We start from the raw sequence: 22043 nt of genomic DNA on the forward strand, positions 1-22043 counted from the left end.
GCCACAGTGGAGAGAGGGAGATTAGCAATGACTCCTGTTCATTTCTGTATGTGAAACCAACCAATCCTTCAGTATGCAGTCAATAACTGTGGCTTGCCACCATGTAGCATTGGCTTACTACTGGGATGTCTTGCTTTTCTTAATCCTGCTGAAAATAAGTCTGTGTTACATTGATGCCCCATGACTATATATATTCATCCAAAAGATATGCAATGAAAACAAAGAAGTTAAATTGATAGTTAAAAGTTGATTTTTTATCTTAATTAAATTAGGAAATTATTAAATGGTTTCAGTGATACTAAATGATTTAAGTAGCCTGTCTAACTGTAAATAGAAAAGCTTGCTGTAAGATTTTATTTTCCTCAACATCCTAAACAGAAAATCCTGGCATCGTAATCTGTTAGCATCACTTCAATGGTTTCATAAAGAAGTACATGTTTATAGTTGTACCACATGAGGTGTTAGCATTTTATACCAAGAGTGGCAGACAGCATCGCTTTTTGAAGTCTTCTGTGCACAGGCTCCAAGGATTTGGTAGTGGTGGAGATTCAGTACAATCACTAAAGGGCACATCCTGATGGCTTTATGCACTTGAATAAATCCCATTATGAATTCTAGTGTTGTTCATGTGCATAAAGTGATCAGGATATAGCTGCAATTGCTTGTAAAATTCAGTACCTGCTGCAGTGCATTTGACATCAGCTGGCTGCCAGAACTCACCCAGCTGCTCTCTCACTCTACCCCTCTCAACAGGATAGGGGACAGGAATAACGTGGAAAATCTCACAGGTCAACATAAAGACAGAGAGATCACTTGGCAATCACTGCCACAGGCAAAACTGATTCAACTTGAGGAAAATCAGTTTCACTTAGTGCAAATGAAAAACACAGTAGGATGGTAAGAAACCAAGACAGGACTGGGTTTGCAAGGCAAAGTTTTGGTAGCTCAGGGTTGATATGACAAAGGTTTCTGTATGGCTTCCGTGAGAAACTGCCAGAAGTTTCTCCCATGTCTGATAGAGACAATGCCAGAAGTTGCCACAAAACAAGCCCATATTGCTTGACTGTTGGTACTGTAAGCTCTATGCCATAGGTCTGCATGGCACAGAGCACCAGTGGTGTTTCCAGTCCCCAGAGGCTATTAGGAAAACTAGAGTGCAAAAATATGGTATGGGGGATCCAGTAGTTGGCTTAGTGATGAATTACTGATTCTACTCAGTGCCAAAGGTTTTATGCTGTTTACGGTTTGCATTTTGTCTGAGCTGAAAGACAGAAAGGCTTGGCTGTTATTTCACAAGATTCAGACAGGTCCAGATCACTCTCCAACTCAATCTGAGGGTTGCTTTGTCCCAAACAAAATTTGTCTTTTAAAGATGTTAATTTTGAACTAAGTGCAGCCTTTAGAACAGATTGTAAATATATACTGGTCTTGTTGCAGTAACTCTAAAGACTTCCATGCTAAGATTCTGCTCCTCATCAAGAGATTGAATGTTTCTGGATGGTATGTAAATAAACTGCCTTCTTTCCTTTGAAATCTCTATTACAATTACATGATTTGCAGGGCTAATCATGCATGTCATTATGGAGAAGTGATCATATTTTGTTCAAGTCAGTCAGCTCTCCATTGGTGCTGCAATATAATTGCCAGCAAAAGGCTGTAAGAAAGCTTCTATGAAAACTCTTGTTAAACCCAGGAGAAAACTCAGGGAACTGTGAACCAAAGAACATACTTGGCAGGAAAAATTCATTTATGAGCTCCATTAATGTGCTATCTTAATTAAACAATGCTGCTTTCTTCTAACTATATGCAAGAAAAGCCAGGAAAAAAAAAAACCCACAACAAATTTTCCTGAATCAGCTTTTAATGCAAGCACGTGCACTGGTCATTACAGACACACTCATTCCAGAGTATAACCAACTTTTTGACCTATAAGTAACTTGCACTGCCTGAAGAAAGGCCTGAAAAGGAATGTCTCACAAGGTTGTGCCAAAAAAATACACCTTCCTAGCATGTTTTAAAAATCCTCTCTGTTTTGGTGCAATATAGGACAGTGCAGAATTTATATTGATGTCACTTCCAACCATGTTTGATGATGGGGCCAAAATGCAATCTCCTGAGAGATTAAAGCAGCTTTCCTCTAAAACAACAGCAGAACACAGAACTACCAAAAAGCTATGAATTATTGCCATACTGTTAGCCACGCATCTTGGAATCAGTGCCCTGCTCTGTAGGGTAAATGTGCTGCACTCAGAGAAAAGTCTTCTATCCCGAGGGAGGTTGCAATGCAATCATGAGCTGTGTGGGCTTGATCCTGAAGAAGAAACTGAGGGTTGAAGGCTTAATTTTAGAAAAGATGCAGCAAGTGAACATTACAATATATTGAATGTAGATAAGAACAGAACTAGTAAGAATATGCAGACCAAAGGCTTAAGCATTATGTGAGAATTCAAAAGAAGTCTGCAACTTTTAGCCAGAACTTAAAAATATATGGTCCTCAATCAAAGTACTAACATATTTGTTTCCAACTCTAGTTTGGGCTATTACCTATTTTTAGCTTTCCATACAAATGTACTTAATACAAACTCTGAAAACCTTCTATATTTTATATGACATAATATCCTCTCAGTAGGTGAACAGCTTGGTGAACATATTGGAGGACTAAGAGCAGTACTTTCTGAGTCATTGCTTTTTTTAAAAGGAAGCTTTCTAAAACCCACCCAACAAACTCTTTTGCCACTCTAGAACAGTATAACTGCCTTTGCATTCACAACATCTCTTGGTCAAATAAAAACCTCTCTTCCCCCCCCCTACAATCTCCATCAGCACTCCTGTAACATTCTACTTGGCAGCTGACCACACTGGGGCCCTGATGTTGTGTGCTCTACAAACACAGAAAACTAAGAGCCACTTTTCATAAGGATCATCTTACACGAGGAAGTCCAGAGCGATCACAAAGAGCTTGCTTCTTCTGACACTTAAAGAACTGGTGTCAAGTAGATTTTTGTGGAACGTGAATCCACTTCTGTAATGTTTAGTCATATCCATTTATGTCAGGCTGTGTTACTTCACCTCTTTGAAATGCTGTATTTTTGTGTTTTTCTCCTATTAAAAGGTTTAAAGATTTGCTGTAAATAACGCACTGACAAGTTCTCCAAACACAAAACGAAGATACACTGAAATATGGAAAGATGGCATGAGATTCAACTGTGCCAGAAAAGAAAGCCTAAATTGCTCTAAAACTTATTTATTAAAATACATTTTATGAACAATCCATCTTTGTGGGTGAGGTATTCTTTCTGTTTTTTCATTTAACTGGATACCCTACAGAAACTGAAATAGCTATTATAGAGGAATAGACAAGAACCATAGAAAACAAGACAGTGGGGACACACTGTTAATTAAGTTTTCCAATCCCAAATTTGTAATTTTTTTTTTATATTACAAGTACAACATGGAAAACAAGCACAGACTATCAAGTGGCGTTAGTACTACTGCAATTTGTCTTTATATAGTCAACTATGCTGAATCCTCTTCAGCTTCATGGTAGCACAGCACGCCTGACTCAGCAGAAGTTGTACCATGACACCTTCATGCAAATGAGAGCTCTTGAAGCAGTAAACAGGAGTTAATAATTTACAAGTGACGTCCTGTCCAGTTTCAGTCATACATGACACAGCAACATGTGCCTAACTGCTGTATTTGCCATGTCAGGCTATATATAAATATACTCCTTCTAAAGTGATAGGGAAGTACACCTAAAAGTACATGATATGTTTAGCTACGTGAATGGTTGAACTTTGTCATAGAATCACAGAAGCATAGTATCAGAATCAACCAGGTTGGAAGAGGCCTCCACAATCATCCAGTGCAACCTATCACCCAGCCCTATCCAATCAACTAGACTCATCCAGTCTTTTCTTGAACACCTTCACGGATGGTGACTATACCACCTTCCTGGGCAGCCCATTCCAATGGCAAATCACTCTCCCTGAAGAACTTCCTCCTAATATCAAGCCTCTGCGGCACTTTTAAATCATTTAGGACTCTTGGATGGAAATAAACCAGTATGGGCTTAACTAGTTATGGAATCAAAGACGAATGTTCTTTAGAAGGGACCTTTGGAGATCTTTAGTCTAACTCTTTGCTCAAAGCAGCAATAATTTCAAAATTAGATCCATTTGCCCTGCTCCTCATCCAGCCAAGTTTCAAAAATCTCCACAGAAGGATTACACTGCCTCACTGGAGAACCTGCTCAAGTGCTTTATCATTCACTCTCATGGTGACAGAATATTTCTTTCTGGAATTTTCAGCTGCTGTTTTTTGTCCTCTCACACTGTGCACCTCTAGCAAGTGTTTGTGTCATTCTTCTTTATAACCCACCTTCAGGTGGATGGCAATTACATCTTTTCTTAGCTTTCCCTCCTGGCAGTTTGCCCTTCAGCTTTCACCCACAGCAGCATCCACAAGCTTGCTGAGAATGCCTTTCACCCTATGGTCCACACTGATGATGAAGATGCTAAGTATTATTAGCACTAATTGGCCTCTCCTTTCTCTTGGCGCACCACTTCAGAAGGTGTGAATCTTCACTTCTTTCACAGCACTGCAGTAAAGGGGTAAATGTTATGCAGTCTTAATGGTACTACAAAAGCAGCTGCAAAATCTCTTGGCTACCTGAGATTGTGACAGATGGTAAAGAACTGGAAGTATAAATGCCACGTTAGGCAAGTCAGATTTTAGGTATATTGTGCATCCCACATAAAAAAAAAAACCAACAATAAACAAAAACCCACTGCTAAAACTGGCCCCTACAGTGACTAGAGTCAGGAATAAGCTCTTCTGTAGCCTCAGGAAGTCAGGAATAAGCTCTTCTGTAGTCTCAGGAATATGTAAAGTGCTTCTAATATTCAGAGCACTCACAGTAGTCTGGTTCTTGCTACATTTTTTGAGATGCAGAGGTTGCAAATAGAGTTCAGCATTTTTCCCCCTCCTATCCCAGGATTTTCAGTAGATATTTTTTTTCAGAAAAACAAAACTGCAGCCAATGTTGTTATCAGAAATAGAGGCATGACAAGGATTAAGTGTTGCATTGAGACGCAAAGCACTTTAAAAGCCTTCCCAGGGTGAAGTGGTTGACAGATTTTAGTACTTGCTCTATGTAACTCAGGGGTGGCACAGAAACATCACAAAGCTCATCAATAAACATATAAACCACATGGATCTGAGCTTTAAGGAGAGTGAGAGTGGTTTCCTACAAACAGTTGAACTGCAGGTGATTTTCCATAGCTTCACAACTGACAGTAGCTGACCTCTCCAGTACACAGACAGCTGCAGAAAATACAAATCTCATTTGGTGAGATACTGCAAAAACTGGTCTTGTGCTGAAACTTTTGTATAAAGTCAATGAACCATACAAAGTATTATTGAAAAGATGCATGCTAAGTGACAGCGAATGTTGCAGAAAATGTGTATGCTGTTACACCATGAATGGTGGCAGCACAAACCAGCCAGGACCACCAACATGATGTAAATGGAACTGTTAATAGCAGCAAAGATCCTTCAACTGTTCCCCTTTCCATCCGATTCATAGAATGGTTTACATTGGAAGGAACCTTAAAGAATCTAGTTCCAACCCCCCTGCTGGGGGCAGGGACACTTTCCAATAGACCAGGTTGATCAAGGCCTCATCCAGCTTGGCCATGAACACCTCCAAGGAACGGGCACTCATGACTTCACTGGGCAATCAGTTCCAGTGTCTCATCACTCTCAAAGTAAAGAATTTCTTCCTAATATCTGGTGTGGTGGTGGTGGTGGTTTGAAGGATTCCAAATTTCCTAAAAAAATACAAAGACCAAGATCCATCCCAGGAGATGAACTAGGCATCCCCAGATATCATAATTTTGTTATTCAATCACATAAATCCTGCAAACACTTTAAAAGTAAGTAGCAAGGTCCATTTGTTCTCTTTTTTCCCTGCCTCTCCAACTCTCTAGGTGGATCCTTATCTGGCAACTACATAATTATGTAAGCAGCACCTTGTAGACCCTGGCCTTCAAGGCCATGGACTACAGTAAGCCTGGCCTGTTTGAGGCCTAATTGGGAGAAATGTGGAATGGGAGAAAATGAGCACTGGGGTTTTGTTGTTCTGGTGAATTTGGTTTGGCTGGGGGGGAAGGTTTTGGGTGAATTCTTACGTATCCTGTGTCTGTATTACATGTTAAGGATTCATGTATGCCGTATCTTTTCCTGCATATTTCTAAACACAACCTTTCTGTACTTTCATCTCCAATTCAGTGAGAGAGTTATTATTTTACCACCCTTTTTCCTTAGGAAAAAAGTGAAATAATTTCAGTCCTTTGCGCTCTTACACAAGAACCTACGACATCCAGTCTAAATCTACCCTCCTCAAGCTTAAAGCCATTCTATCACTACAAGCCTGCGTAAAAAGTCTCTTTCCAGCTTTCTTGTAGGCCCCCTTCAGGTACTAGAAGGTTGCTATAAGGTCTCTCCAGAACTTTCTTTTCTCCAGGCTGAATAGCCCCAGTCTTACAGTCTGTCCTCACAAGGGAGATTCTCCAGCCTTGTGACCAACTTTGTGGCCCACTTCTGGATCCGCTCCATGTCCCAGAACTGGATTCAGTACTCCAGCTGGGGTTTCAGGATAGCAGAGTAGAGGGGGAGAAACACCTCTCTTGTCCTCTTTGTCACACTTTTGATGCATCCTAGGCTATGATTTGCCCTCTGGGCTGCAAGTGCATACTGTGAGCTCATGCAGAGTCTATCACCAACTGACACCCTCAAGTCACTCTACTTGAGACTGCTCTTCAGCCACTCCTCACTCAGTCTATATTTGTGCTTGGGATTTCCCATGATACATTAATGCTGAACCTGGTGACCTTTTACAGAATAATATTTGAGTCAAAGTTGCACAATAGCTGGGGCAATAAAGAATTAATGTGAATAAAAGTCCGAGACACCAAAAGAGGAATTTGAAGACTGTGCAGGCTCTAGTTTTGAAACAATGACTCAATTTGCATAGTCAGTTACAAAGCAGTTGCTTATATCCATGTAAATTTAGAAAGTGTCTTGTCCTGCTATGACAGAAGTGTTCTGTCTGCCAACAAAGATTTTTCTTTGCAGACTTATGGATTGTTGCTTCATTATTTGGGAAGAAGGAACACAAAATGAGAAATGCTGACATTGAAGAGAATATGTCAAGCTGACCGACCTGAATTTTGTTCAAAACAAATCCTTGTCCTTATACTGTACTTCCTGTACTTCTCTTTGCACACAGTTCCTACCAGAAAGAACAAATACTTCTTACCTGTACAATCTTTCTTAGCACAGACACAGAAATGTATATTCCTGTAAGCCAGGAAGGAAGTTGTGGTCCAAGATCTTACTGAAAGATATTGCTGTGCAACAAACTTATTCATAAGTGAATGAGAGGATATTGAACTGAGTAACCTAGCAATAACCCTGCAGAATACAAATGATGTCTACATTCAGTGTCGGAAGGAAACTCCTATAGTCCTCATATACATCATGATGAATGTCTCTAAGAGCTCACATACAAAGAATTGAGTTAGCCTATGCAGTCCTTAACACAGTTTGAAAAGATTAATAAAAAATAGCACTAAAAGAACATGCCAAATAATCCTAATATTCTGAAACTCCCTAAGTCACTTAGGCACTTTATAGCTTGCACTCCAGGAGGTAAAACTCCTTTCTCAGCTTTACTGCAGAGCTGTCATTATCAGGTGATTTTATCACATCCATTGAGAGGGAACACTTAAGGATTGAGGACTCAATCCTTTAGTAAGAGTACCAAAAGTAGGAGAAGATGCCATGACGAAGATACATTGAATAGCTTGGTATCTATTCCACTATCTTAGTTAAATCTGTTACAATATCTTATCTTACAATGTCTTATTTTTCTCTTCTAAACAGATGCAGTCTAGCTAAAACAAACATTGCATTGGGAAACTGAATTAGATTTCTATCTCAACAGAATCATGAGTTATTCAGATACGACCCTCAGGTATGATAAGGCCTTACTCATGCTGAGGAGACATCAAGACAAACAGGTTTTTTTGCATATAGCTCCAAGCAGCTGAGTACCACATGAGATAGTTAACAAGTATTTACTGCGTTTGTGATCTTACAAAAATCAAACACATAATAAATGTGGCATTTCTTCCTCAGCTGACAATTATGCTTAGGAAAAAACGGATTTAACTGCATAAATATTTTCCACTTTATGTGGATTATTTAGTCTCTTATCAGTGATCCCACATAGCAGGTTTCCTGCTTCCTGAGTTCTGGAGATTTCATCAGATTCACATAAATACCTTTCATCTTGTAGTTCTGTTTTGATAACAACTTCATCATACTCTTGATTTGAGGGATACGTTAATTATGGAAACAATTCATCCAGTACTTATCATTGCAGATAGCAGAGAATCAGAAGCTGATCATCATACAAATTAATTAACTACAGGGTGACTGGATTGGTTAATAGGCTCAGCTCATTCGTTATGATCAAATACTAGGTCATAGCCATAGGTCAATGAAAGCAAGATGTAGGGCTGCCATGTTGGACGTAATAACCCTAAGAAAACCATAGGGGGTTACAGTGGATTGCCATTTAAACACTACAATCTTTCTGAATGATTCATACATCAGTCTTTTACTGCTTCAATTAGGTGAGGTTAACAATTATAAATAGCAATATCACTTACTATTGCATATTCAGCAATTTACTAGTAAAGGTTATTTTTGGTGTTGATAATTAAAAAAAAATATTGGGGAAAAAATTGAGAAAAGATGCACACAAGTGATTAGGAAAGACCTAAAAAGTATGAACTGTGTAAGTTAAAATAATCACCTTGAACTCTGCAAGGAGAAATCTTTTCCTAGTGAAGAATCTGTTCAAACAGCAGATAAACTGTAATGCTATCAATGGCAAAAAACTAAGTTAAACACTGAAGCTTAAAATGGGACACCAAACTTCTAACAGTGACTGATAGCAATGTCTGCCGTAGAAACTCATGGTGCCAGTCAGAAGCTACAAATCTAACACGTGAATTGCTCTTATTGCATGGCCTAGGCTACACAAGCTAAACAGGATGACTTTAACAATTTCTTATGACCTTAAAGTTCATGAACATAAATATTTGAGCCTATGATTTTCTATCACTTTGAAGACGTGATCTCTCAACTTCCAGGTATTCAGGGATCTTCTTCTTCCAGTCAATACCATATAATTTCCTATATTCTACATCTGTGACTTGCTCTGTATTTAAGAGCACCAGAGGCCACACAATCCTGATCTTTAACACCACCAAAACTCAGATAATAAACTCCCCATGAATCCTCTTGTGTTTCTAACGTTCCTTATACTGTTTGAAGGAATCTGTTCCTAATCCTGGACTGACAACAAAATTGTGAAAACCCGAAGCAGTTTATTCTGAGGAGTTTGTTTTGCGTTTGAAATACGTGAACACTACCGCCCACAAAAGGTTTGTGGCTGCGATGGAAAGATGCCTCATCCTTTCGGTTTCAGAGAGACGGCTCTCTGCAGTTTCGCCTACTTTACGCACCAGTCCCAAAGAAAACATTTCCCTCAGTGAAGATCTGCACAGTGCCAATACACACAGAGTGACTCACGGTCTGCTTGAAAAACTCGCACAGAAATCCCGGAGTCCCCCGTGTCGTTTCTGTGAAGGCAGCTCCACCGACAGCTCTGCGGCTCCGGAGGCAAAACGCTACGCAGTCTGCAATCAGCGCCCTGCTTACAGGTCACTGAAACTATGACCCATGATAAACAGAAGACTCTTAGTGGCAGTCACATACCCTTACTTACTCACCTGGAGCAAACAGGAGGGAACAGCACCACTTGCCACAGCACCAGGCCGTGACTTCATCTACCTCTCCGACACGCCGGCGACGGGTAGCCCTGAGGCACCTCAACCCCTCCTGCCCAACACACCCCCTAGGAAACCAACCAGGAGTAAACAGTGACCTCCACTTTGGGTGGGGAGTGTCTTCCGCGGGGACGCGCCCAGTAGGGCAGGGAGACGGAGAGCTGCGGTGAGGGGAGACAGGGACGCAGGCCAACGGGAACCCAAGCAGCGGTACCTCAGCCCCACGCCCGCCTTTACATCGCGCGGTGAGTGGCGGCGCCCCGCCCCCGCCCGCCCCGCAGGCAGCCGCAGGCAGCCGCAGGCGGGCTCTGCCCTTCTGACTGGTGCTCAGAGCGACGGGAAGTAGAGCCAATCACAAGGCGCGCCGCCGGGATGGGCGGGCAGGACTGCTCCGCGCCTCTGTCTCAGGGAGGGAGTGTTCCCGCCTCCGCCCGCCCCAGCCCGGCCTGGCCCAGCCCGGCAGAAGGAGTCCCGCGGTCCGCGGCGCCTGCTGCCGTTTTCTCGCCGTGTCATGGAGGTGTTGCCATCGAGTCTGCTGGAGATCTGCCTGCTGGTCGGCGTGCCCAGGGAGCGGGTGAGGGCGCTGGTTCAGGTGAGAGGGGGCTTGGTGCGGTGAGGGAGCAAAGGGCGGGCCAGCTTGATGGGATCCGGTGGTCCGGGGCCCCGGCGGGTCTGTGAAGCAGTGGAGTCCAAGCAGCGTGACCCGGGTCAGCTCCTCCCTGGCCGGGCCACTCTTCTTAGTACGGACTGGAGTAAAACTATAGGGTTGTCTTGGTTTTGTTATCATGGGATAGAGATGAAATACTTAAAACTTGTTTTGACAGGAGATCACCAACAGAGTAGAAATAGATTGTTAAGTAATTACACTTTTCAGAGGTTTGAGTTTGGATGAAGACTCCAGTGTAGCTTTAGGCGAGCAGGAACGGCAAAATACTTGAACAATGCATATCCTTTACTGGATGGAATCCCATGTCCCGTTTTCCGGTGGAGATAAAAGCTAAAGGCGGGAATAAACCCTGGTAACCTTCACCCTTAGGGCAACACGAGGTGTAACTGTCTCCCTGTGAGCTCAGTGATCTGACCTTGGCACAACCCCAGCAATTCAGATACAACCGGAGTTGATGGGTTGGTTTCCACTTTGAATATGTGGTTTATGATTTTTTTATGACTGTAGCCACTTCACACAGGAGCTAACAATGAAAATCCTCTTCCTGCTTTTGCTTTGTTGAAGTGTGCTGATGGGTTTGTTAGGTGGGGAGAGCTGTGGTGCGGCACGTGTTGCAAAGCCATGCTGTTCCCAGGCATCTCCAGTTGTCTTGCTTCAACTTGAATTGGATTGTGCGCTCTAATACCACTAGATAAAGAAGTCTTTGTTAAACTTGTTGCTGCTAACTGCTCAGGAGACAGATGTCATTGATGTCGACTTCTTAAGTGGTATCAGCTAAAGTAGAGGTTCGAATTCCAGAATCTCATTCATGTATACATTCAAGTTGGGGAAATAGTTGTGCTGTAAATGTCAACACCAGGCTTTTGAAACGGATGTATATGTTTTTTTCTGGCATCTGTGTGAGAAGTAGACCCAAAAGAAGGGGAATTGCTTTTTCATTCCTGTCTTAGTTTGATGATTTTGCTTCCAAAAAGCCTGTAGAACAACAAATAAGAAATTGTCGGCAATTTGCAACACTACAGGTTTTGAATTGCTTCTTTGCTCAAGGTGTAAAATCAAGTGCCAGAAAATAAAGGAGTCTCTAGGCTTGTCAGTATTAACTGCAGTAATGTCCCTGCAAGCTGTTACACCACAGGGATTTCAGTCACTGTCTTAGGGCACGTTTCTAGATTTACTCCAGGTCCTTTTCCTTCTGCAGGCAGGAAGTGGTGGAATAAGTTTTATGTCTCATTTCAGTGACTGTAGAAATGAGAGGCCCTATAGACAGAAAATAGGAACATATAAATGGAAAATAGTGGCTCACTGATTCTATTTACAGATTAAACAGGTAAAATTCTTGCAAGTGCTTTAGATCTTGAAAGTATGCTTGTGCATACTTCCAAAGGGTAATAAAGTCAATGAGGTCAGCAGGAATGATATAACACACTTCTGAAGGAAAAATATGATCTCATATGAATGATTTGTTGTCAGTGCAGATTCCAGGAAAAAAGATTGTACAGGGAAACTCATTAAACTGAAGTTTCTGGGCTGCCATCTGTTAGTTGCCCTTATTACTAAGATAATTGTGGCTCTAAGATTTCAATTCAAAGAGATCAAAGAGTTCTATTTTCAGACAGAGGTTGCTTTTTTAGTGTTGGAAATGTGTATTTTGTAAGAATAAGAAGTACAATAGTGAAGATCATACACCCATCTTTAATAAGACTTCTTTCCCCTAAGTTATCTTCAGCTATAAAGCTTGAGTTTAATATGGCAAGGATGATGTACAAGCTGTCTGTCAGATGTCTCAGATCTTCCTATCAGCTCCATTGCTGAATTCTCTATCTACCTACCACAGTGGTACAGATCTTGTCTCTAACAGTGTCTCTATAATGCTTTTGGGTCTTGATGATACAAATATGTCCACCAAACCATTCTTTTTTCCTTCTGTAATGCCTGCTAGGTGTCAGGTTGTGCAAAAGATATGATGTGATCAAGTAGCAGCCTTCCAGTACCTAAAGAGGGTCTACAAGAAAGATGAAGAGGAACTTTTTATAAAGGCTTGTGATGATAGGACAAAGAGTAATGGCTTTAAACTGAAAGAGTTAGACTTAGATTAGATCTAAGGAAGAAATTCTTCACTGTGAAGGTGTTGAAGCCCTGGAACAGGCTGCCTAGAGAGGTTGTGGATGCCCCATCCTGAGAAGTGTTCAGCACCACACTGGACAGGGTTCTGGGCAACTTGGTCTAGTGTGAGGTATCCCAGCCCAAACTATTTTACAATTCCATGAAGTTGAGCATTAGTCAGTATCATGTAGCTGTGGCAGTGAAGAGTACCTGTATAATGGCCTGCATCATTTGGAGCATAGCTCACAGGTGAAGGGAAGGGATTATTGCTATTATTGTTACTAGTCAACATTCTTGAAGTCACATCTGGAATACTGTCCCATTGGGTACCTTGCTACGAATGAACTGGTGACAAATGGGAGCAAAAGCAGAAGATAATCTGCCTGAGGGGTGGGGTACAAGGCAGGGGAAATGTCCTTCCTAAGTAATTTCTGAAACTTAACTGGATGAGCCCCAGAGCAACCTGTGACAGAAGTTAAAAGTTATCATTGCTTTGGGCAGAGGATTTCACTGAAACTTTCAGAAGTCCCTTCCAACCTCATTTTTCTAAGACTCTTACTTTTCCCTGCCCAATTATTCCTTAGAGATGCCAGTTCTTTCATGACATTCAAAATGAAATTAACTCTTTTGGTGATGGGACGAGGAGAATGACATGAAGGAAACACCACAGAGATGACCTCACACGTGAATCTGTGGTTTCAACACACTACTTCTTGTTTGTGTCTGAAATAGTGCAGTCATTGTAAAAGGCCTGTCTGTTATCTGTGTCTCATACAGCACTGCTGTTTACTGGAACATCAACAATAAATAGAAAATGAATACAACCCCCTGGCTTCTGGAGTCTTGGAGAATTACAGGAAAGAAACATTGGTGTTTATGAGAAGCTATGTTTGATACAAGAACAATAACCCCATGCATCAGTATGGGTTGGAGGTTGACCTGCTGGAAAACAGCTCTATGGATAAGGACCTGGGAGTCCTGGTGAACAAGTTCACTGTAAGCCAGCAATGTAGCCTTGTGGCCAAGAAGGCTGACAGTCCCCTGGGGTGTGGTAGGAATGTGGCCAGCAGATCAAGGAAAGGTCTTCTCTCCCTCTCCTCTGCTCTGGTGAGGCTGCACGTGGAATGTTGTGTCAGTTGTGGGCTCCCTAGTTCAAGAGAGAGAGGCAGCTACTGGAGAGAGTCCAGTGGTGACTCATGATGATTGTTAGGGAAGTGGAGCATCTCTCTTATGAGGAGAGACTTAGAGACCTGAGGCTGTTTAGCCTGGAGAAGATAAAACAAAGAGAATTCTTTCAGTGTACATAAGTATCTAAAGAGTAGAGGTCATGAAGGTGGGGCTGGGCTCTTTTCAGTGGTGATCAATGATAGGGCAAGAGGCAACAGGTACAATTTAGAACACAGGAGGTTTAACTTGAACTTAAGAAGAAAATTCTTTCCTTTGGAGGAGACAGAGAACTGAAACAGTTGCCCAGAGAGGTTGTGGCTATCTGGGAGTCTCCCTCTCTGGAGACTTTCAAAACCCAACTGGACACATTACTATCACCTATGATGTAGGTGAGCCTGTATTAGCAGTGAGATTGAACTAGATGATCTCCAGAGGTCTCTACCATTCTATGATTCTGTGAAGAGAAACATTTTAAAATAAAGAAGTAACAGTAGAAGCAGTTGAAAAAAATGTTCAAACAATAGTAGAAACAAGTGAATATTGTTCTATTGCTGCCTATTCACTACTCCCCAAATGAAAAGGTAAGAAAATATGTTTTTGGCCATAGACGGTATGAGCAGACTTGAATGCTGACAACTCAGTCACTGAGTCAGTGACAGTGCTGTTCTGTGGGGAAAAGAGTGGTATTTAATGCCTCTCTTGTAGTTAAAGACATCAAGGACCTATCAGTTTAGGAGCTGCTACACAGTGAGGCTAAATCACTGGCTGTCATACGGCACTTTGTAGTGCAGAGTTGCCTTCAGTGTAAGTCAGAGATTGTTCTGTCAAAGCAACTTTGCATGAAAACGTGTGCAGGGCAAATCTGTCAAATTAAGATTGCAACTGTTTGAGTAGGCCTGTGTTTTTCTTGCATAACAGCCTCGGGGATGAGCCTGAATTCTTAATTTTCTTCTGAAATATATAGCTGCCTGTTATTTTGAGAATCATGTTGGATGTATCTGTATTTCCAGTTTTGTCATTTGAAATGGATGCCAGCTGCCACCTAAGGAAAATGACACTTGGAGTTTTAGCATGGCGGGATATGGCATATGGTACACCAATATTTCATGTGATTTTTGAAATCATTGCTATTTTTTGGATATCCCAGTGGATACTTAACCTGAACTTTTGTCTTTTTCACTCTTAACTTCTTTCTAGTTCAGACTCTGGGTGCTAATTAAAAGAGTCTTTTTTTAATGCTTCACTTCTATTTTTATTGAAGTACTTACATTCAAATATCCTATTATAGAGTATGGTGGAGCTTAAGATGCAATAACTAATATATCATTAAGGTAGGTATCTCTTCTTATTTTTCCTGTGATGCTCAAATGTGAAGAAGACTACCTGGTGGACTCCTCTGCTAAGACAAATAAGCTGAGATTTTCTGTTCCAGAACTTCGATGGTCGAAGACTGGCTTCAGTGAATCAAGAGCTTTGTATGTTGTAGGTATTTTTAAAAGTAGGAAAATAATGGGAGAGGCCATCTTAAATGTGAGTTATACCCATGCATCATGTCTGAAGGTAAAAGCAGCGTCTTGTTTCATCTGTCATTGTATTGCTTACCAAAAAGTTGAACATGAAACAAATGTTAGCCACAGCGAGGTTCGCCTTTCCTGTTTCCAAATATCCGTTGGCTAAACAAATCTTTTTCTTGCTGTTCTGGCCTTGCAGGAGGAATTAAGATCACAGTGAAGTAATGGAGAATGCAGCTACTTGTCTCTATTATATATGGTTGAGAGTACAAAAAGTGCTCCCAAGTACAAGGAAATCTCTTGTCACTTCCTCTACAGGTTTTCCATAACGGGGCAGCAAGGGCTTTCAGTGCAGTAGTACTTTGCAAAGCTGCCTACTAAAACCCGTTATTTCATATGTGCTCTTGGGATGCTTATTCGACTTACTCATCAGTATATGGAAACAATTTTGTGGTTTCATATTGAATAGTGCCTTCAAAATGTGTTTATTGTAACAGTGATTGTCATTTTCAGTTGCACTTTCTTGATTACATTGTAAAGTTAAATGTTGTGAAAACATATGTGGGTCTTTTGTGGTTTGAAGTTAAATGTTGTGAAAGCTTGTGCTGGTTTTTGGGAAGTTTTTTTTGGTTTTAATGGATCTAGTTTGTCTTCATGTAGAGATTATTCCTAGTTAATATGTAGCTTTTCCTAAAGTTGAAAAAAATGTTTAGGGAATTCAGCTGGTTTTCTTTATTCTCATTCATTTGTTGCCTGGTTTTTGTCACTACCAGCATTTATTTTTAGTATAACTTAAATATATCCTAATACTTCAAAAGAGGAAATAGCATCTTTGATATTTGTTAGTTTTCTTACACCAATGGCACAACACTGGTACTGTGCATTTTCAGTGATGAAGAGTAATTATTTGCTCACTGAAAATGCCCAGATTATTCCCCTTGCATTAACATATGTGAAAAAGAAATCAGAAGGAAAAATTAATTAAGGAGAAGTAAAAATGTATTCTAAACTTACTATTTTAGTGGTAGACAGAAAACAGAGATTAAAGTGGTCTAAAAGAAAATCTATCAGGATGAGTGTTGGCTTAGTTGCTGGTTTTGTTTTTTTTATAGGGCACACAAAGAAAACTTAAAAGCCTCCCTCCCCTTGATCCAGAAGTTCTTTCTGTATTTGTGCCTCCATTTATCAGCAGAGATGATACTCAGGTGATTAATGCTGGTAATAGCTTGAATAAAAATAAACGCCGATCTTTCCGAAAGAAAAAAGAGAAACCAAAGATTGAAAATGTCAAGAGTCTCAATGGGGAGCAGAGAGCACCTGACACTGAAGATGTTACCGTTCCAAAGGACATTGATCTCATTGCTTTGCCACAGTTATGCTTCCCAGGTATGTTGACTCATAGTACAGCCATTTTTTTAATTATAATTTTTATCTCTTTGTGTTTCATAGTATTAAAAATGTGTCTGCTTGTAAGTTCGCCAGTGATGAAAGTAACTGTTACCTGACTGGGTTACCCTTACTCTGTATTGCTGTGCGGTGTAAAACAGATCTGTTAGCAATAGTAGCTGCAGCATCTGCATGAGAGGGAAGCTGGAAGTTACTTCACTCAGACCAAGATTTACCAGTATGGGTCAAGTGCACACACTTCTAAATTTTTTTTTCCCCAAAATGGCTGAGTACTCTTTCACTTTTCATTTGACTTTAAGATATGCCTGAAGTAGTGACTGCTTCCTGCAGGTTTAACTGCAGAAATATTGATATGCATGTCACTGCTGCAGAACTTATAAATTGCTTGAAAGGAGAAAGAAAAAAGTGAACAAATGCCATCTATTGTATTTTACCACTTAAAATGCAGACATTATATACTAGTTTTGCTTCTTCAGTAATGTGCAGCTTACAGCCTTTTTAACAACCTTTAGGTCAAATGGACTGTGTATGTGCATTTTAATCCCTTAAAGTGAGATACTTCACTTGAAATTAAGTGCAAGTATGCAGTGTTCGTCATTAATTGGTTTTCAAGCAGCTGTAGTTTGAAAAAAATGTTTCTATTTTCATTGCAGGAGGACTTTATATAGCTTCTGAATCGAAAGAGGACCACATTCATTTCCTGGTCTTCACAGATGTCTGTGGTAACAGAACATATGGTGTTGTAGCACAGTACTACCAGCCTATGCACGTATGTTATTGAGTTTATACTTTTATTAAAACATAGTAAAAGATATAAATGAAAACACTTTGAGAATTATGTCAGGTTTAATTTTTCAGATAAGCTGATAGATAGGTTTTTATGTTAGTAAGAATACAGAACAAATCATACTTTATGTTGCCAATTAAATATATTGGAGCAGCATTGCATTAGGAAAAACTTAAGAATTTCATTTGGGAGTTTTGAATATTTACTAACAGACTTTGTGCCCTGGACACTTTTTGATGATGATTGCATCCTGTGTTCTTTCTGTATACCTTTTGTGCAGAAATTCTTTTTAATACGTACATCTAAGTCTTGTAGGCTGACATTTTGCTGAACAACTTAAGGGAGATCAGTATACAAATCTCTTTTACATTTAGAATAAATTTGGTATCACACCTCTAGGGTTCTCAGAAAGAATCAGCCATAAGTTTATGTTTACCATAAACACATTAATCTGTAGTTTCCTTGCAGGATGGCTGCATTTTCTCGAATGGGCAGGCCCATTGGGAATCGGCACAGACTGGGAAGATGCCTGTCTGCTTTGTACCATTTGCTGTTTGTGTCATATCCAGATATCCATATTTCAGTGCCCTCAAGGACTGTCTCTCTTGGTAAGACTTGTATGTTTCTTCTGAAAGTAACAGTGTGGAGGCTTTAATACGTGCATTTGTGTCATGTGGTCAGGATAGCTGCAGAACACTGAAGCAGGAATTAGTGTAAGTTATGGTAGTGGGGCCTGTGTGGAAGAGGCAAACAAGAAATGTAAAGCAAGTGTAAGCAAAAGTTCTAAATATAAAGAAAATTAGTTCTGATGTTTTCTTCATTGTCTTTGAGGTTTTTGGTAAGTCTAGAAGTTATTAAATTGCAGGGAGCAGAATTCTCAAAAAGTTGTTTTGTTTTGTTTTGTTTGTTTTTGGAAGAGGGATAGCTATCATTTTGCCACACTGGTGAAAAGCACTTTGAAAGCACAAAAACTTATTCATAATGCACCAAATAAATATCAAAAGAATATGAGTGTATATATATATATTAACAAGCAGTTAATGACAATTTATTCTTTAAATAATCATGAGTCACTTGAGGGAGAACAGTCATTATTTCTCTGTCTTAGAGCTAGGGGAAAAAATCTTACGGACACAGACAACTTCACTGATTAGAAACACTCACATACTCCACTTTATGGATGAGTTAAAAGATAAGTGAACATGAATCTGTTTTGTTATTGAGCAGTCTAATAATTTTGAGGTTGTCTGTTGCTTTCCTGTTAGAACGTTAAAATCTATGTGCTTCTATTCTGAAGAGGATTTAAAATCCCTTGCATCAGGAAGCCTATCTCTATACATTGGATGTTACTGGGTAATCTTCGCTTCCAGACCTATAGTATAAAGGTAGAAAAGGGTTTTTTTATCTAAGTTGCAGTCAAGCTTTCTAGAGTTAAATTTGAAGTCATCTATTTACCTTTTGCAGGCCTTTGAATATTACACATAATTGAAAGATGTTAGGTTTCTGGGCTGGAGCCTGGGTCTTCCAGTCTCTTTTGCCAGTGGTTGGTAAGCTGAGGAGATGAGGGTACTAGCTGGGGTGCATAGGCCCCTAACCTGACTCCATGTCAGGATGAGATCTGAGGGTGTCTTAATAGTGTACAGTGCTTAGAAATCCAGAACAATTTGAATGGGATGTGTCTGCCTCTCACCAAATCAAGCAGATGTTTGCCCAGCCCATTTCACAGCACTGTAGCCATTGGGTTATTCTCTATAATTATTTGAAAAGTTCAGGTTTTAAATTGAGAGTTTTTTGGCATTTTGATCAGGCAGTTTTAACTAAATCTGTTAGACTATGTGAAAAGTTAAATACTCCTGGCAGTGACCTCCTTCTGGGTGAACTCCCATCCTGGATGTATGAATAGGCTCCATTCACACTGCAAATCTTCCACCTTGTGTATTAGTCCTTTCAGCTGCTTTGAGAAAAGGTGGAAATATGCAAATAGCTTCCAGCATTGTGGCAGCACAGAGTACCTATTCTTAGCTGTTCTTGCTTTCTGAAACATCTGTGGACAGTTAATAGAGGTAATGGAAGATTCATAAACTCCTTAACTCTCCACTTTAATGTTTCAGAGATGACTTAATTTATTTCATCAGACTTGCAGTGCAGAGCTGTCAGCTGCTATTATTGGCATTAATAGGCACAGTGTGCTGATTAGGCATTAATAGGCACAGTGTGCTCTTACTGTCCTTTGGGTACATCTGCTGCTTTTTCAGGGTTAGAGTCAGGCTGGTTTTGTTGTAACATTTACAGGATGTGTCGATATGTGCTTTTTATCTCAGGGAAATAAAACAAACTAAAAACAAGTCTGTGCTGTTAGGCCACTTCTGAGACACTACTAAATGTGAGAGTATGTTTGTTTAAATTGATGACTCTGCTGTCTGGTTTTGTTTGATAATTATTAAAGTCCCCTCACCCTGCCTCCTTTGCACCATTGAATAGCTATAGATTTTTTTGGAAGCACATTTAACAGCCTAGTACTCAACCCAGGGCTGTTTCTAAATGTTAATTAAGTGAACTTAAATGTCTCATTAGTCCAATTAAAAGCTCAGAAATACATGACAGAACATTTTTACTCAGGAATCTAAATGACATACACAAATGTGATGTCCTGGATTCATATATATCTCTGAACTTAGTTGCTTTGTAGACCACTTTCTTCCTGAAGAGCAAATAGTCTTCAGAAGGAAACCAGTAAAACTGTAAACTGAAACAAAACCTCAAAGGAGAATATAACCATATTAATTTCCTATGTACATAGATTGCAGGATTAGATTTCTGATTTTCTAAAGGTTTGGATTTTTTTCTTTTCCTTTTTTTTTTTTATTTATAAACATGCACTTGAATCTTCTATAGAAGAAAATGCCCTTTCTGACTACAAATCTCTAATTTCTTAATTGCTACATTTCAGAATTACCGTTGGACTTCACAATTTGCAGTCTTAATAGTGTGTATGCTTAAATGTTCATGGTTTGATTTGGCATGTAATAAAAGCCATGTGATCCTTATGGCTTTGACATAGCTTGGGTAATAGAGTCATAAACCAGAAACATTTGGCAGGTGTGCATAACTGTATTTGTTCTTTGTCCATACAAAGAAGGAACAAGACCAAAGAACCTAAGCCTTAAGCTAAGTACGGCTCTTGTTTCACATTGCAGTTAAGCCCATGTCTACAACTTCTCTTGTCCTCTGATGCTGCTTTTCTTCCAGAGCTGATGTCTGATGCTTGGGATAGAACAAACACCATGGCACTATGTTGCAGCTGTAGGTATTTTGTTCCTCAAGCAGTCTGTATTAGAAGACACTTCTTTAGCTGCATCTCAGCTCTAGGTTTACTTTGCCATCATGAGACCTGGGTTATCTGAATCCTCTGATATATGTGATACAGCACTATTGTATGTGTGGAAATTTAAAAAAAAGAAAATTCTGCTTCTGAAACAGCAGCATCATTAAAATTAAACAGAGCTGCTAAAGCATCTAATAAATTAGAATTTAATTAGCTGCAATAATAGCTTCATTGCTCCTAATTTTTTTTTAGTTCTAGGTTATCAGCAAAAAGCCTTCTTTTCTGTTTGCATGTAATTATTTATGAGTAATTTTCTTTAATTTAATTACAGCTTACTAATGCAACTGCGACCTTTCAAGGATTTAGATGTCGAGGAACATATAAAAGAGTTTGCAGCAAAGTTATTTTTAATACCCAGTCCGCCCCCAGGACCACTCCACTTGGTAATTACTGATGCTGAATTTAATAATTGCTTTAACACTATGTCTCATAAAGCACTAAGGTGTTGTTTTCTGTAAATTGGGGGATGTTCTTCATTGTCAGGGTAGAGATTGTACTTGTTGATATAAAATTGATGTCAGTAGTTGTGCTTGGAAAAGAAGACTATGCATTATTAGTACATGAAATAACAGTGTGGCCAGGGTGCTGGCTGCAGCACTGGCATACCAGTTGGTCATGCTATTTAATTTTTAATACTCTTTGGAGAAAGATTTGTCTCATGTTGGCTGTTACTCCCTGAGATGCCTGAGACAGCATAATCTAGCTTTTGGTTTCCAGGGGGGCAGCTGACATAATTACTACTACAAGTAGCTGGAAACTCCAGCCTCTATCTGCTTTGTAAAAATGGAAGCTGATCTTTCATCTTAACAGTATGACATTGCCATCTCATTGATTACATATGTCTAAACACCAGTAAATCATGTAATTATCACTCAGTGAAAGTGTGGGAGTTCCCTATCTTGTGTCTGATAACAAGACGTGTTGCCTTGTGCCATTGCTTATGGCTGTCATCTTGATTGTGTGATGAGATGACATGCAGTAGTGTGACTGAGAAGTAGAGCAGTCCCTCTGAAAGAAAAGAGGCTGAAGAAATCTGTTGCTGAACAACATGTACAGCTCTGGACATGTTCTTTTCTAGTGTCTGAATGACTCT

General features: G+C 39.9%; 1 protein-coding gene across 1 annotated transcript in view; it reads left to right on the top strand.

The window, feature by feature from the left end:
- The first annotated feature begins 10413 nt into the window (after positions 1-10413).
- DENND3 (DENN domain containing 3) overlaps positions 10414-22043 on the top strand; it is a 42549-nt gene continuing 30919 nt past the window's right edge. Inside the window, exons 1-5 of the mRNA XM_064154380.1 lie at positions 10414-10515; positions 16484-16757; positions 17432-17547; positions 18034-18173; positions 21222-21333. Coding sequence (XP_064010450.1) covers positions 10435-10515; positions 16484-16757; positions 17432-17547; positions 18034-18173; positions 21222-21333 — 723 coding nt within the window. The 5' untranslated portion in view covers positions 10414-10434. The remainder of the gene's footprint in view (positions 10516-16483; positions 16758-17431; positions 17548-18033; positions 18174-21221; positions 21334-22043) is intronic.

The sequence above is a fragment of the Pogoniulus pusillus genome, chromosome 14, assembly GCF_015220805.1.
Source record: "Pogoniulus pusillus isolate bPogPus1 chromosome 14, bPogPus1.pri, whole genome shotgun sequence".
Lineage (NCBI taxonomy): Eukaryota > Metazoa > Chordata > Aves > Piciformes > Lybiidae > Pogoniulus > Pogoniulus pusillus.